A 12,562-nucleotide genomic window follows, 5' to 3' on the forward strand; every position below is an offset into this window, starting at 1 on the left:
AAAGATTTTGTGCATTACAGAGCCAGGCTTATATGCCTCCTCACATTTCACGCATCTCTGGAAGTGATATAAACTTCTCTCTGGCACATACTAGCAATCCTGACAGCTCAGCCCATTGCCAGGGTATCACCTGACCTCTGGAGAAATACCAGGCTGACTGAAATGAGTCCATCCAAACCACATACCAAGGCTCCATATACAATGATTTACTTTTCAGGACATTTTCTAAAATTCTTGGCAAAGTTGATGTTCTTTGATTTTATTTTTTATTTTTATTTAAAAAATATCCTCAGTTAGAGTCAGTCTCTGATATTAAGACCTCCAGAAAATCATGGCTTCAGGTTTGGAACCTTTAATGGATAGAGAATGATGTATACAGCTCGACCTAAGAGCAATTTCTGTACTTAGGCTACTTTTTTACAAAAGATAACAGAAAAAGAGCAGATTCTTTGAAATATCATCAGCTCATTATTCAAATGACAACCCATAAGATACTCACCCCCTTCCTCATTAGGATTCTTTGTAACTGAATAGACATGTACAGGTTGGGAGAAGGTCAGTGGCTGACTTGGGTGCCCCTTCTGACCCTGTTGCCTTGTTCAAAACAAATATTATCTGAGTTTGTCCCAGGGACTCATCTCTTCTACCCTGTGTAGCTTCTAATTAGTTAGGAACATTTAATAGTATAAGAATCTGCTGGATTGATGCATTTGTTTTTCCAGGCCAACTGGAAAGTCTTACTGATCCCAAACTTCCTGTCTTAACTATGTGTGAACTAGAGCTTCAGATTAGGTCCAAGCTGGGATAGCAAGGCTTGTGACTGATCTCTGTAAGTGGCATTGAGTCATTTCCCATTCATTCAATAAATATTTACTGAGTACCCAGTATGTCCAGGCACTATACTGGGCACTTAGTTATATAGTGGTAGCAAAATAGACATAGCCCCTACTTTCTTGAAACGTCATAGACTTAGTAGAGTCTGTGTAGTTGTTTCCTTTGTAAGGAATGGTGTTCTCTCAGATCTTCACCTAGTTAACTCATTCTTTCATTTCTCATCTTAAATGTTAACTCCTCAGTGAGGCTTTTCCTAACTATGCAATATAAAGGAGCCTCCTTGTCATTCTCCATCAGATCATCCATTTTTATTTTCAAACTAGTACTTTCTAGTGCCTGATATGTTCTTATTTGCTTGCTCTCTATTTCCCCTCGACTAGAATTAAAGCACCTTTAATAGAGATACCTTAATATTATGAAAGCTGTTTCTCCTGGTGTATAATGAGCACTCAGTCGCTGCTTATTGATTGAATGAGTGGTGGGGAAGATAATGAACAAGGAACAAACAAATGCATAATTTGAAACTATGATACGTACCATGAAGGGAAAGAACATGATGCTGCACGAAAGTATAAGAAGGGAATGGGGCTGAAGGATCTATACTGGGTAGTCATGTGAGGCCTCTCTGAAAGTTTGACTTTTAAGCTTAGATCTAAAGGATAAGAAAGAGGCTGCCGTTGTTGGGAATGAAAACACAGGTGTGTAGACCATCCCAGGCAGAAGGACTAGCATGTTCCATTGGTGCCCCTGTATCTACTTCATTCTCTGGGCATTAGGGGTAGGTTCGGCTAGGGGGCTTTGGGGCCTGGTATTATCACGGAGATCCAACAGGTCTGCTGGGTGGCACGAAGTCTGAGTCATGTGCGTGGAACATGGACTCCTGAACTGCCCTCTTATAGGCCATAGTAGGGAAAGCAGCTAAGTATTGGGGTTGGGGGAGGACTTCAGCCCTGCCAGAGTATTTAGGAATTGTGCTTCCTAGATTACATCTTATAAGATGGCATTAGTTTGGAATATCATACAAAAGGCAGATTTGATGACACGCTAAGAATAGACCCGTTTGTCCTACAGTTTCACTTCAAACTACGCACATTCCCAAACAGAAAGTTTGCCTCTGCCAAGCTAGACCAAATACCAGGGGTCAAACAGATCAGTCTCTCTGGTTCCTTTTGATTCTCACTTATAATGTGTGTCTTTTCACTACAGCCATGGCCACAGAGCAGACAGGTAATAGCGGATGTGATGGGGCAAGGGGCTGGGAAACTGCTATGCATGGCCAGACAAAATGGTTTGTGGTTTTGTGCTGGTGGGAACTGATTGTAATGAGTCTTTTCTGACTGTGGGTAGGAATATTTGGCCTTTCATATCTAGCAAAGAGGCCCTAAGGGAGCCCCCTCTACCTGCTGGAACCCAGGCTCAGAGCTCATATGCTTAGAGGCAGAAATTGCTAAATAGTTTCAAGCTTCTGAGCGTAGGGACAAGTCACCCTCATTCCCACAACTTTCCTCAGTTGCCCAGTGAGATGACCAGGCAGAGGAAATGGAGGCATCCTATACTGGCATTTCTTTCTGACTCTGGTGGTCCCTGGTCTTCAGTTTACAGAAAAACGATTGCTATGTAATTGGTTTCCATTTCTCCTTAAAAGAGGAAAACTCACCTGTGAAAATGTGTATTTGATAAGGGTTTGGGAAAACCCTCTCGGAGTTAGACTAGTCCCATCTTTGCTGAGCTCTGTTTTCCTGAAGTTGAATTGCTTTCTTATGTAGAGATCCCAGGACTCAACAAAGAGGTCAGAGAGAACATCATGATTGAGCAGCCTCCTTGTCATTTCTTTGCCTCAGAGACTAGGTTCCAGCAGAGCTAGCTGCCTGGGTGGCATGAAGTTTGAGTGATGTGCATGTGGCATGGAACCCTGGTCTACCCCCTAACAGAACACTGTAGGAAAACCTGCTAGGTATTGGTGGGGGTGGGGAGGAGTACGTCAAAAGGAGAAGCCCTAGCAAGATTGATTCCTCTTTTTTCTTCTTCCTCTCCCTGCCTCCTTCTACCCCTCTTAAGTGAGAAGCCTGGAACAAATCACCAAAATCTCTGAGTCTTAGTGTTTTCTCTGAGGTTATTGAACTTAACTTTTTAAGGTCCTCCATTGCTAATTTTCTAAGGTTCTGTGGGTAGCAGCAAATAAGTTTTTCTTTAACTTGAACCAGAGCAGGCTATACCCCGCAAGCTCCATAAGAAAGAACACTTGTGTTACAGCACATCCACAGTTCAGGAAAGATTCACTTGTCCATGTTATAAAAACTTCAGACCAGATACCTTCTTGATCTTTTTCTTTACAGCAAAGCAAATAAATGTGGTTTTTTATGATGAGAGCTTTAGGGTTCATCCTCCCAAGAGCAGCAGGAAGCCTGCCCCCCAAATCTCATGTACAGCCAAGGCTATGCCACCTTACTCATGTTTCATAAAGCTACTATCACTCTTTGGCAAACATTCTCAAAGCCTGGTTTTATGGGTCCTACTGGATCCTAGGTAGCCTTTGACTATTTGCCATTGATTGATTCATACTCAGACCCAGATGGTAGTCCACTTCTTCCTGGTTGTCAACCCAGTGGCCTGGGGAAGACCAAAGAGCTCTTCACATGGAGCCTTCAAAAGAAGAAATAGCTGCATTTCAGTGGCAGTTTTCTCCTTGTCATGATGCCTTTAACTGGTGTCCTCTGTCATTGCTTCTTTAAAAGTGAATAAATTGAGACTGTAAAGATTTTTATTCCAAAACGACAGTTATCATATAACATGTTCTTACTTAAAGCCACGGGATCCCTTTATAGTCAGAGATGTCTGTCTTCGCAGTGGAAAACACACAGTAGGCCCCATGTAGGAGAGAGACCTGCAAGTATGTACTAGACCAAACAGTACTGTCTTGACACAAGGAAGTGAACCAACTGCCCTAAACAGTGCTGATGGAGAGACAGACAGGTCCTAGGCTCAGGGTGGTGTCCTGTAGAAATTGCCTAAAAGTCTTTTCTTACATAGGACTGATGGACGGCGCTGGTCTTTGGCTTCTTTACCTTCTTCAGGCTATGGAACCAACACTCCTAGCTCTACTGTCTCAGTAAGTAGCCAAATCTGTAGCCATACCTCCTTCACCCTTAAGAAATACTTCCTTACAGGTTATTGCTCTCTATCCCTATAGTGTTGCAAAGTGGTTCTCAACTTTTCCTCTAAAGCTAAACTCAAAGAAGTTGTTTGGGGATAAGGTTGAGTGGGGCAGAGGGTTAATGGCCCCTAACAGCCAGAGCCAGATCCATCAAACACCTTTGGAAAGAATTAGCCAGCATGCTCCCTGGACATCAGTTAATCCTAGTCAAGTCAGAGGACTTGAGGGTGGAGTTTTGCTTTGCCAGTGAGGCCAGGCATGGGGGCTCTGAAGCATGGTTCCCGTACTCTCCCCACCTTATTTCTAGGACTGCAACCAAGGGCAGATAACCCTTTCTGTGTCCCAAAGGCCTGGTAGACCCTCCTCTTCCTTTTTCACCTTTTCCTTTCAAAAAAAAAAAAAAAAAAGGCAAAGGTAATTGTTGTTTGATGTTTAAATTTGGTATGCATCAGCAAAAAAGTTGGCCCTGCCTCTAAAACTTGTACCTATGTTTCTTTTAAAAAAGGTTTTAGCCTAAAACACAATAGATGTTCTAATTGCTGCTATGAACAATTAACACTAAAATGAGTCTTCCTCATTGAGCAAGTTTTAATTCAAGCTAGGATGAGAGGGTTGGCAAACTTTTTCTGTAAAGGACCAAGTAGTGTAAGTATTGTAGGCTTTGCAGGCCATGTAAAATCAGACCACAGACTGGGTGACCATTCTCCATGTCCTCCACCATTTTTCAGGTTTTCTCAGCTTGGCTTGTCTATATTCATGAATTCCAAGCAGGTAAAAGGAGTATCATTTCCTCCCTTGACCTCAGTATTACTCATAATCCAAAGATCTCATTGGTCTTTTTGCAACTGTTTAGCTTCAGATCTTTCCCTAGTAAATACCTTTCCTCATAATCCTTTATTCAAATAGATGACTTTTTTAAACCCAAGCTAAGAGTCATATATATATATATATATATATATGTATATAATAAAATTTATTATATATATATATATAATAAATTTTAATGGGCTCAACCCATTGCTCCAGCTTATTTTATTGGGATACTTAAAATACCAATTTTGCTTCATGTCAGCTACAGTTGGGTGAGGATACTTTTTGCAATTTCTGTCCTATTCATTTATAAAAATGTGGCCAAGACAGAGCCCTGTGGAGACCTCTCACTAGCTGTTTATAACTTCACATATTATAGCATTCTAGGAGAGAAGTGTGCACTGTTAGCAAAAAATAAAAATCTGATTTCTCACTTTGTCTGGAGGCTTAACTTGGCAACAGAGTTCTCTCAGTGTGATGCTGCAGCTTTGACTCTAAATGGATTTAAACATTTAAACCCCAGATTCTCAATCAGTCGGTGAACAGAAATTGAGCCAATAGTGTTAGACTTGCCTTCTCTCTGAGTAAAAGGGAAATTCATTGATCCTGGAGCTGTAGGGGTGCCTCGGCAATGGCTACATCTGCAGGATGACTAGCGTAGCACAGCTCACTCCCTCACGAGTTCTGTTGTGATTAGCAGGGAGCTCTTGTCTGGAATCTCAGTCACTGGGCCATGTTTAGAATTCTTAATTGTTTTCAGGTCAAGTCTAATCTTTCAGTTCCAGATCTAAAAGTAATTTTCTTCCCTACAGGAAGCGTGATTTATTAATTACTTGCTATTCCAACTAGCCGAAAGCTTTATTGAGGGCTAAGTTTCAATGCAGAAGAATCTGCTTTTGCAGAGGCTCCCTAGGTAGTTACGGAGCTCTCACATCTCATGACCCTCTGGGTCCAACTCCCTGCAAAACTTGTGGAGAACCCTAATGCCTTGGCTTCCTTAGGACTGAGGACCCTGAAGGGGTAGATGTGGATGGGATCATGCACAGTGCAGGCTAAAGGGAACAATGGAAAGAATGTCTGCTCTGGGTTGACTTTGGATGTACAATGACTGGGAACTGACCCTTTTCAGTTCTTTTCTGATCCTGGACTGTCCTTAGACATGTCTTTAATGCTATTTTTTGTTTTTCCCTCTAGTCGTCATGTTCCTCGCAGGAAAAGCTACACCAATTGCCCTTCCAGCCTACAGCTGATGAGCTGCACTTTTTGACAAAGCATTTCAGCACGGAGAGCGTACCAGATGAGGAGGAAGAGCAATCTCCAGCCATGCGACCCCGTTCCCGTAGTCTCAGGTGAGGGATACTCTCTGCCCACGGCCCCAGGACCTGTGGCGCTCAGCTTGTTTGCACAGCATAGGAGCCAGCAGACTTATTCTATAAAGGGCAAGATAATAAATAATTTAGGTTTTGTAGGCCATACAATCTCTGTAGCAACTACTTAACTCTGCTGTTGCTGTGGGAAAACATCCACAGACATTATGTAAACATTATTTACAAAAGCAGCCAGATTTGGTCTCAGGCCATATTTGCCAACCCCTGGTATAGCATATTGCCCATAGCTCAAAAGAGACAAGTGTAGTGAAGCTCAAGCCCTTTTTCACTTTGGATACAGCTCAACTCACCACCCCAAGAGATCCCTGATGATGCTGTTGAGTAGTCTCTCTCTCTTTTTCTTTGAAAGTAGTTAGCAGTAGAAATGTACTTTAGAGCCCATTCAGTAAAAGGAGAGTAATAGTGTTTATTCTGATAGTTTACCTGGATGCAGATCACAGAGGCCCAGGGGATATGAACTAAGCCATCTAAAAAAGTTGCTGCTGAAGACACTTGTGGCTGACTTGGGGAAGAAGCCCATTTCAGAATTAAATGCCCATCTGAATCTGTCTCATTTCCCTGACAGACCTGGGCTCATCGAACCAAACAAACCTTAACAGCTGATTTATCTGTGAATTCCTTAGATTAGTTGGCTCTTCTCTTTGGTATGAGCCAGTAAATCTATACCAGAATTCCAGGTTAAGGAATAGAGTGTAGATTAAAATGAGCATGGCTTTAATGACTAAGCTCAGCTTCCCAAAGTCCCTGAGAAATAATTGGCTAACATGTTCAGATGGAGGCCCAAAGGAACAGTGCCTCCCAGGAAAAATCCCCTCAGGTAATGTTGACTGTGAGTGTTAGAGGGTGAGCTGAGCCAGGCCACAGACTGGTTCAAGTTCAGGGAATGATAAAGATGACTGGGACTGCAGTACAAATGATCAAAAATACAAATGAGTGAATGTGTAGTGTGGATCCCAATGTCTTTCTTTGCCATACACAGAGGAACACCTTGATCTTGGTGCTCCACAATCCACACAGAGTAAAATGTACCTTTTAGGCCATCTGAGATTGAGAAGACTACAGTACCTCAGGGAAATCCCTGCTATATTACTCTTAAAATGCTTGGTAATGTACATTGATGCAACAGGCAGACCACGGCCCACTCCAGGGGGAAAGGCAGAAAGGAACAGTTCTGAACCTAGGTCAGCTGGGATCATGGGATCACGTGCCAGGGGCACCAAACTGGGCAAGACCTGAATATCCATTCAGTCGTGTGGCTCAAACTTTGAAAACTTTAAGGGGATATAACCACACATGGGCCAAAGGGGAAGATTTAGATGACCCAGGCCTATAACTCACTCCAGGCTTATAACTCACTCCAGGCTCTTCTTCCCCAGGCCTGTAATTCACTACAGACTAGATCAGCCTTATTCGTCTCCCAAATCAGAGCCCAAGTTAGTTCTATTAGCTGCAGCTTATTTGGGGAAAGATATAGGTACACACTGCCTCCTTCTGGTTGTTTTTAGTGGTGGTGATTCTATTTGATTCCTAGAACATACTGAGGTATTCCCGATCTGACTGGGCAAAGAGCCCTGTTCTGGGGAGGACCATCCTAAGAAGCTACCAGTGGGCTCAGGAGTGGTCTTCTTTTCAAGCCTTTTCAGACCCTGAGAGAGGTCTTGTAAAAGCCAAGCTTCTTATAGGAAGGTAGCTCAACTCTAGGTGGTACCATTTTGAGCTGAACAAGGTGTGCTGGCAGCTCTAGGAATGAGGAACTCAGCACTTTCTAAAGTGGGAATGTGTGGGTACTTCGGACAGCAGGGGAGCAGGAGTGCTTGAGGTGGCCATCTTTCTCCTCGATAGTTCCGTGGTACTAAAGTAACACTTTGTTTCTTTCCTATTTAGTCCTGGACGGTCCCCAGTTTCCTATGACAGTGAAATAATAATGATGAATCATGTATACAAAGAAAGATTCCCCAAGGTAAGGATCCATTTTACATGAGACTGGTAATACCCCCGAGGATGGCTACCTGCAGCCAGCCCCTCTGGAAAGGCTGGGACGAGGGGATGGAGTGCTTTCTCCAGAGGCAATCGAGAAGAGCAGAGACATACCAGGAGCGGGAAGAGGGTACAAGCACAGGGGCTTCCACTGCTGGGGCAGAGGAAGGCAGCAGAGGACTGTGAGTTTGGGCGTCATAATTGCAGAGCCTCTACTTCTCCACTCCCTGGAGGGAAAGGTATCTGGAGGGAAATGTCAAAAAGGAAGCCCACCATATATTAGTGGGAAAGGAAAGAATTGCAGATCTTATTTCTCACCATACACATTGGGATCCATGAGTCAGGGTCTCCCTGGAATAGGGTTTGCATTCCGAGAGCACCTTCATTCGATGTGGGTTTCTTAAGCAGGGCCTCCTTCCCAGGCACCAGAGAGTGTGCAGACAGCAGGATGCTGGACTGGCAAGAAGTTGCTAGAGGGAACAGTAAGGTGGGAGACAGAGATCTCAGAGTTGCTTGCTCACATTTGAATTTGTGTTTTTAAGCAAGAAAATGCTGAGGGAGGAAAATAGGGAGAAATAGTCTTCACAACTCTGCAGTTTGGCCTTAAACCTTGTGTGTGGAACTAGGACCTTGCTTCCTATTGCATTTCTTTTTGAACACCACATGCCTGTATACTCTGACCTGGCCTTCTGACAATGGGCCCCGTTCCTGCAGAACACAGCCAGCTCTGCGTGAGAGAGAACCAGGGGACTGATGTAGGCTCCCTTTCCATGACAACAGGTAGCATGGAGTCCTCAGCCTCTTTTTTCGCCCTCTGTTTAGACCTCCCTGGGTCTACCTATTCATCTTTATTTAGGGTCTGCAGTGTGGTTCCCTGTTCCTCTAGAGTCAGGTTCAGTCTCCTGGACACACATCGGTGGCCTAGAGAAATGGTGTGAAGCCCTTGTGCTTTCCCTCTAGACATGCACAGTGAAGCACGGCAATAAAGAAGAGCACAGATTCTGGAACCACACTGGGTTCAAATTTGCTTCTGCCATTTACTAACTATATGACCCTTTATGGACAGAGTATTTAACTTCTCTGAGCTTTATTTCTCTCACCCGTAATTTGGAATAATAAACATATCTCATACGGAATTGGTGAAGATTAATGAACATTAAGCTTTTCTAAGCTGCCCGGGACATAGTAAGCACTCAGTAAGTGTTAGCTATTATTTCTCTGCTGCCCTGTGCCCTGTGGTCTATGTTATTTAACCTTGGAGAATAAGAGCAAGGAAGAGGGGCAGAACTACAGCTGAGAAATCACTTTGTTATGCTTGATCCTTTATAAAGAAGTTTGGGAATGTGTAGTGTTTAGAAATGCATCTCACGTGTTTCCTTTCTCCTTATATATTTGGTGTTGTATTGTCTTTCCAGCATTCCTTTTTTTTGTTTGTTTTATGTGCATGTCTCCAAGTCATTTGTGTAAGATGAATTTTGTTAGAGAAAATGTATTAAAATTCCTTCTCTTCCATTTCTTCTCCCCTCTCCCACTCCTGTCTTTCTCTCCACACACACGTGCACCCTCATATATATGTATATGTGTGTGTAACATCTTTATGTATGTGCATATATATATGTTTACACACACTCATACCCACACACACACTGGAAATCAGAAATCGCCACCCAGTGGCAAAGGATAAAAGGCCAACTTCTAGATAGGCAGCTTAGAACTTGTTAACTGATATCTATTTGTCATTTTGACATGAGTGTGCAGTAAGGTCCCCAAGAGGCTTCTGAGCCAGACCCCTATTCTGTTCTGCTGAGGATCCAGGTCTGTGACCAGGCAGGTTCACCTTTAATAAACACACTCTGAGCATCTGCTTAGCTCTGTTGGGTCCTAAGGTCAAGTGATAAATCAAACTCTCCCTGACTTGAAGTTCCCAGTACAGAGGAAGGTTAGAAACCATCATGTCCATACACGAAGTTTGCACAGTTGAGAGGTCCAGAGGAAGAACAGAGGAAAGGAAACCCTAGTTTGCCTGAGGGAATCAAAGACTTCCCAGAGGAGAGATGTTTGAAATGAGATTACAAGGAATAATAGAAGTTTGCCAGGCAGGCTTGGCAAGGTGAAAATGCTATACACGGGAAATAGCATAAACAGACCAAGGCATGAAACAGCATAATGAAGGAGGAGAACAAATACTTCAATATCCTTAGAGCAAAAGAGCATGCCTTTAAAGGAGTGTAGGGAGATACACAAGGCCAGGTGAAAGAGAGCCTTGATTATGCTTTGACTTGACTTGTAGATGATCTTTCCACATTTTCAGTCATCAGCTTCCCCAAATGCAACATCAGCAAACCAGGATCACAGAGCCCATCCTTAGGCTATTGCCAGACCCTTCAGGTTTAGCTCCAGCTAATCTGGAACTAGAAGGGAAATTTCACTTTTCTGCTTTTATTCCCAGGCCACCGCACAAATGGAAGAGCGCCTCGCAGAGTTCATTTCCTCCAACACTCCAGACAGTGTGTTGCCTTTGGCAGATGGAGCCTTGAGCTTTATTCATCATCAGGTGATTGAGATGGCCCGAGACTGCCTGGATAAATCTCGGAGTGGCCTCATTACATCACAGTACTTCTACGAACTTCAAGAGAATTTAGAGAAACTTCTGCAAGATGTGAGTGTCTGAGCTGGAACTCTGGTGAATCCTCCACGCAGTAGTGGATTAGCAGTCCCAACCTAAGATTAAGGCATTAATGGTGCTCCCAGTCTTCTCGGCCTTCTCGCCACCTCCTTGCTAGTGTGCAGGGCTACCCCCAGGTGTGGTGATGATAGACTTAGGTTCCTCCTCTGTCCTTTGCATTACTAAGGAAGCCGTTTTGGTATCAGAAGAACTCAGTTCTGTGTATCCTTCCACCTTCTAATTCCAGTAGTCTGCCCAAGGCACCAACATTGGTAGTATTTCACTAGGAAATTTGTAACCCAAAGCCAAAGAGTGTCCCCCGTGGCTATGGCGGGCTCTCTTGTGGTAGAAATAACTGATATAAGCAAAGCTTTCAGACTGTTTCTCCTCAGCCAAGGGAAAACAGGACCAAGGCTTGCACTATGGGTTTATTTATTAACATTCTATTTGCATAGTGGGAAGTTCTCTACTAGGGACCTATGTGTTTAGAGACCTGATCCTCCCCAGTGTGAAAAGTTTATGAGAGGCTAAAAGTAAAGTGATCCAGAGATGGTCAAGACCAGAGCAGACACTGAGTTCTGCTACCACCCCATGCTCTGGTGCTCATTTTCCTACTGACCTCTCCAGTAACGTGGGTGGATGCCTTCCCACTCAGATCACAGTTGCCCCCTATTACACCATTAGTACAATTGAAGGGAGAAGAGATGTGCCTGTGTCCTCAGGGCTCTTCACGTCACTAGAGTATTTCCCAGCCCAGACCACTGCTACCTTCAGACCTTGGCCTTGCTCTGCCATAATACCAACTGAGCTGAGAACCTAGGGCTAAAGAGCAAATAGGACTTTAGTGTGTTACTCTAGAAACCAGGAGCAGGGAATCTAGAGAAAGGATAACTAAAGATGATCATGATTATTGCAGTCAAATATTAGATTTCTCATGTATAACAGGTAGAAGATTGTTCTCTGTCCCCTAAAAGGCATACTAGTCCAGTGGGCAAGAGTTACAGTGAGAAAGCTTTTAATAGATGAAAAAGTACTTCCTTTTACAAAAATCTTTTTTTGTTTCTGATTTCAAAGGCATACTTAAATTCAAACATTATACAAATATGAATAAATATTGTATAAAGTCTCATGAAAATCACTGGCAGCTATTTGTTTCTATTTAAGAATAACTTTTGAACTGTTTTCCAACAGTGGATAGGAATCAGGGATTGCAGCATCAAGTAAAGGATCAGTGTAGAGTGACTTCCAAGGTTGCTTGTACATCTAAGATTGTTCTGAAATGCTAAAGTCCTGCCCAAACCTTCAGGCATTTTCCCAGACTCATTGCCCCTGGGGGTCAGCTTGGTGCAGTAGGAAGAGCACTGAATATGGAGCCAGTGCATTCATTGGTTCCCTTATTTGCTGAGCTCTGAGAATGCAAAAAAAAAGTTCAGTGCTGGTTCTAGCTTAAGGACTCCGCTGGCGACTGGAGTTACAGACCCATTAACACGTACTTACAGTAAAAATAACAGCTTCATTTATTAAAGTGTACTGTGTACCAGCCACTATACTGAGTGCTTCATGTGAATTATCTCAGTTGTGTTTATTATTGTAAGTCTGATTGACGAGCAGCCTAGAGGTCAGTTCTGAACATAGAGGATATAGTGATGCTGCATGGAGAGTTCAGGAAAAGTTAAGTCTTGATGATAAAGTAAGGAGTTCACCAGACCTAGGAAATGGTATAAACAACTCTCA

At 43.2% G+C, this 12,562-nt stretch overlaps 1 protein-coding gene across 12 annotated transcripts in view; it reads left to right on the forward strand.

Moving 5' to 3' along the window:
• The window catches only part of MAST2 (microtubule associated serine/threonine kinase 2), a 178,475-nt gene that overhangs the window by 148,690 nt on the left and 17,223 nt on the right, over nt 1-12,562 (forward strand). For 9 of the 12 annotated variants that reach the window (XM_039884734.1, XM_039884820.1, XM_039884751.1 and 6 more), the window contains 5 exons: nt 2,041-2,061; nt 3,865-3,943; nt 5,993-6,147; nt 8,071-8,146; nt 10,613-10,822. In XM_039884734.1, the coding sequence (XP_039740668.1) occupies nt 2,041-2,061; nt 3,865-3,943; nt 5,993-6,147; nt 8,071-8,146; nt 10,613-10,822 (541 nt within the window). The remainder of the gene's footprint in view (nt 1-2,040; nt 2,062-3,864; nt 3,944-5,992; nt 6,148-8,070; nt 8,147-10,612; nt 10,823-12,562) is intronic. The other 3 variants (XM_039884760.1, XM_039884801.1, XM_039884810.1) reach the window with 1 other exon arrangement.

Source organism: Pteropus medius, unplaced genomic scaffold (genome assembly GCF_902729225.1).
Source record: "Pteropus medius unplaced genomic scaffold, Ma_sr-lr_union100, whole genome shotgun sequence".
Classification (NCBI taxonomy): Eukaryota; Metazoa; Chordata; class Mammalia; order Chiroptera; family Pteropodidae; genus Pteropus; species Pteropus medius.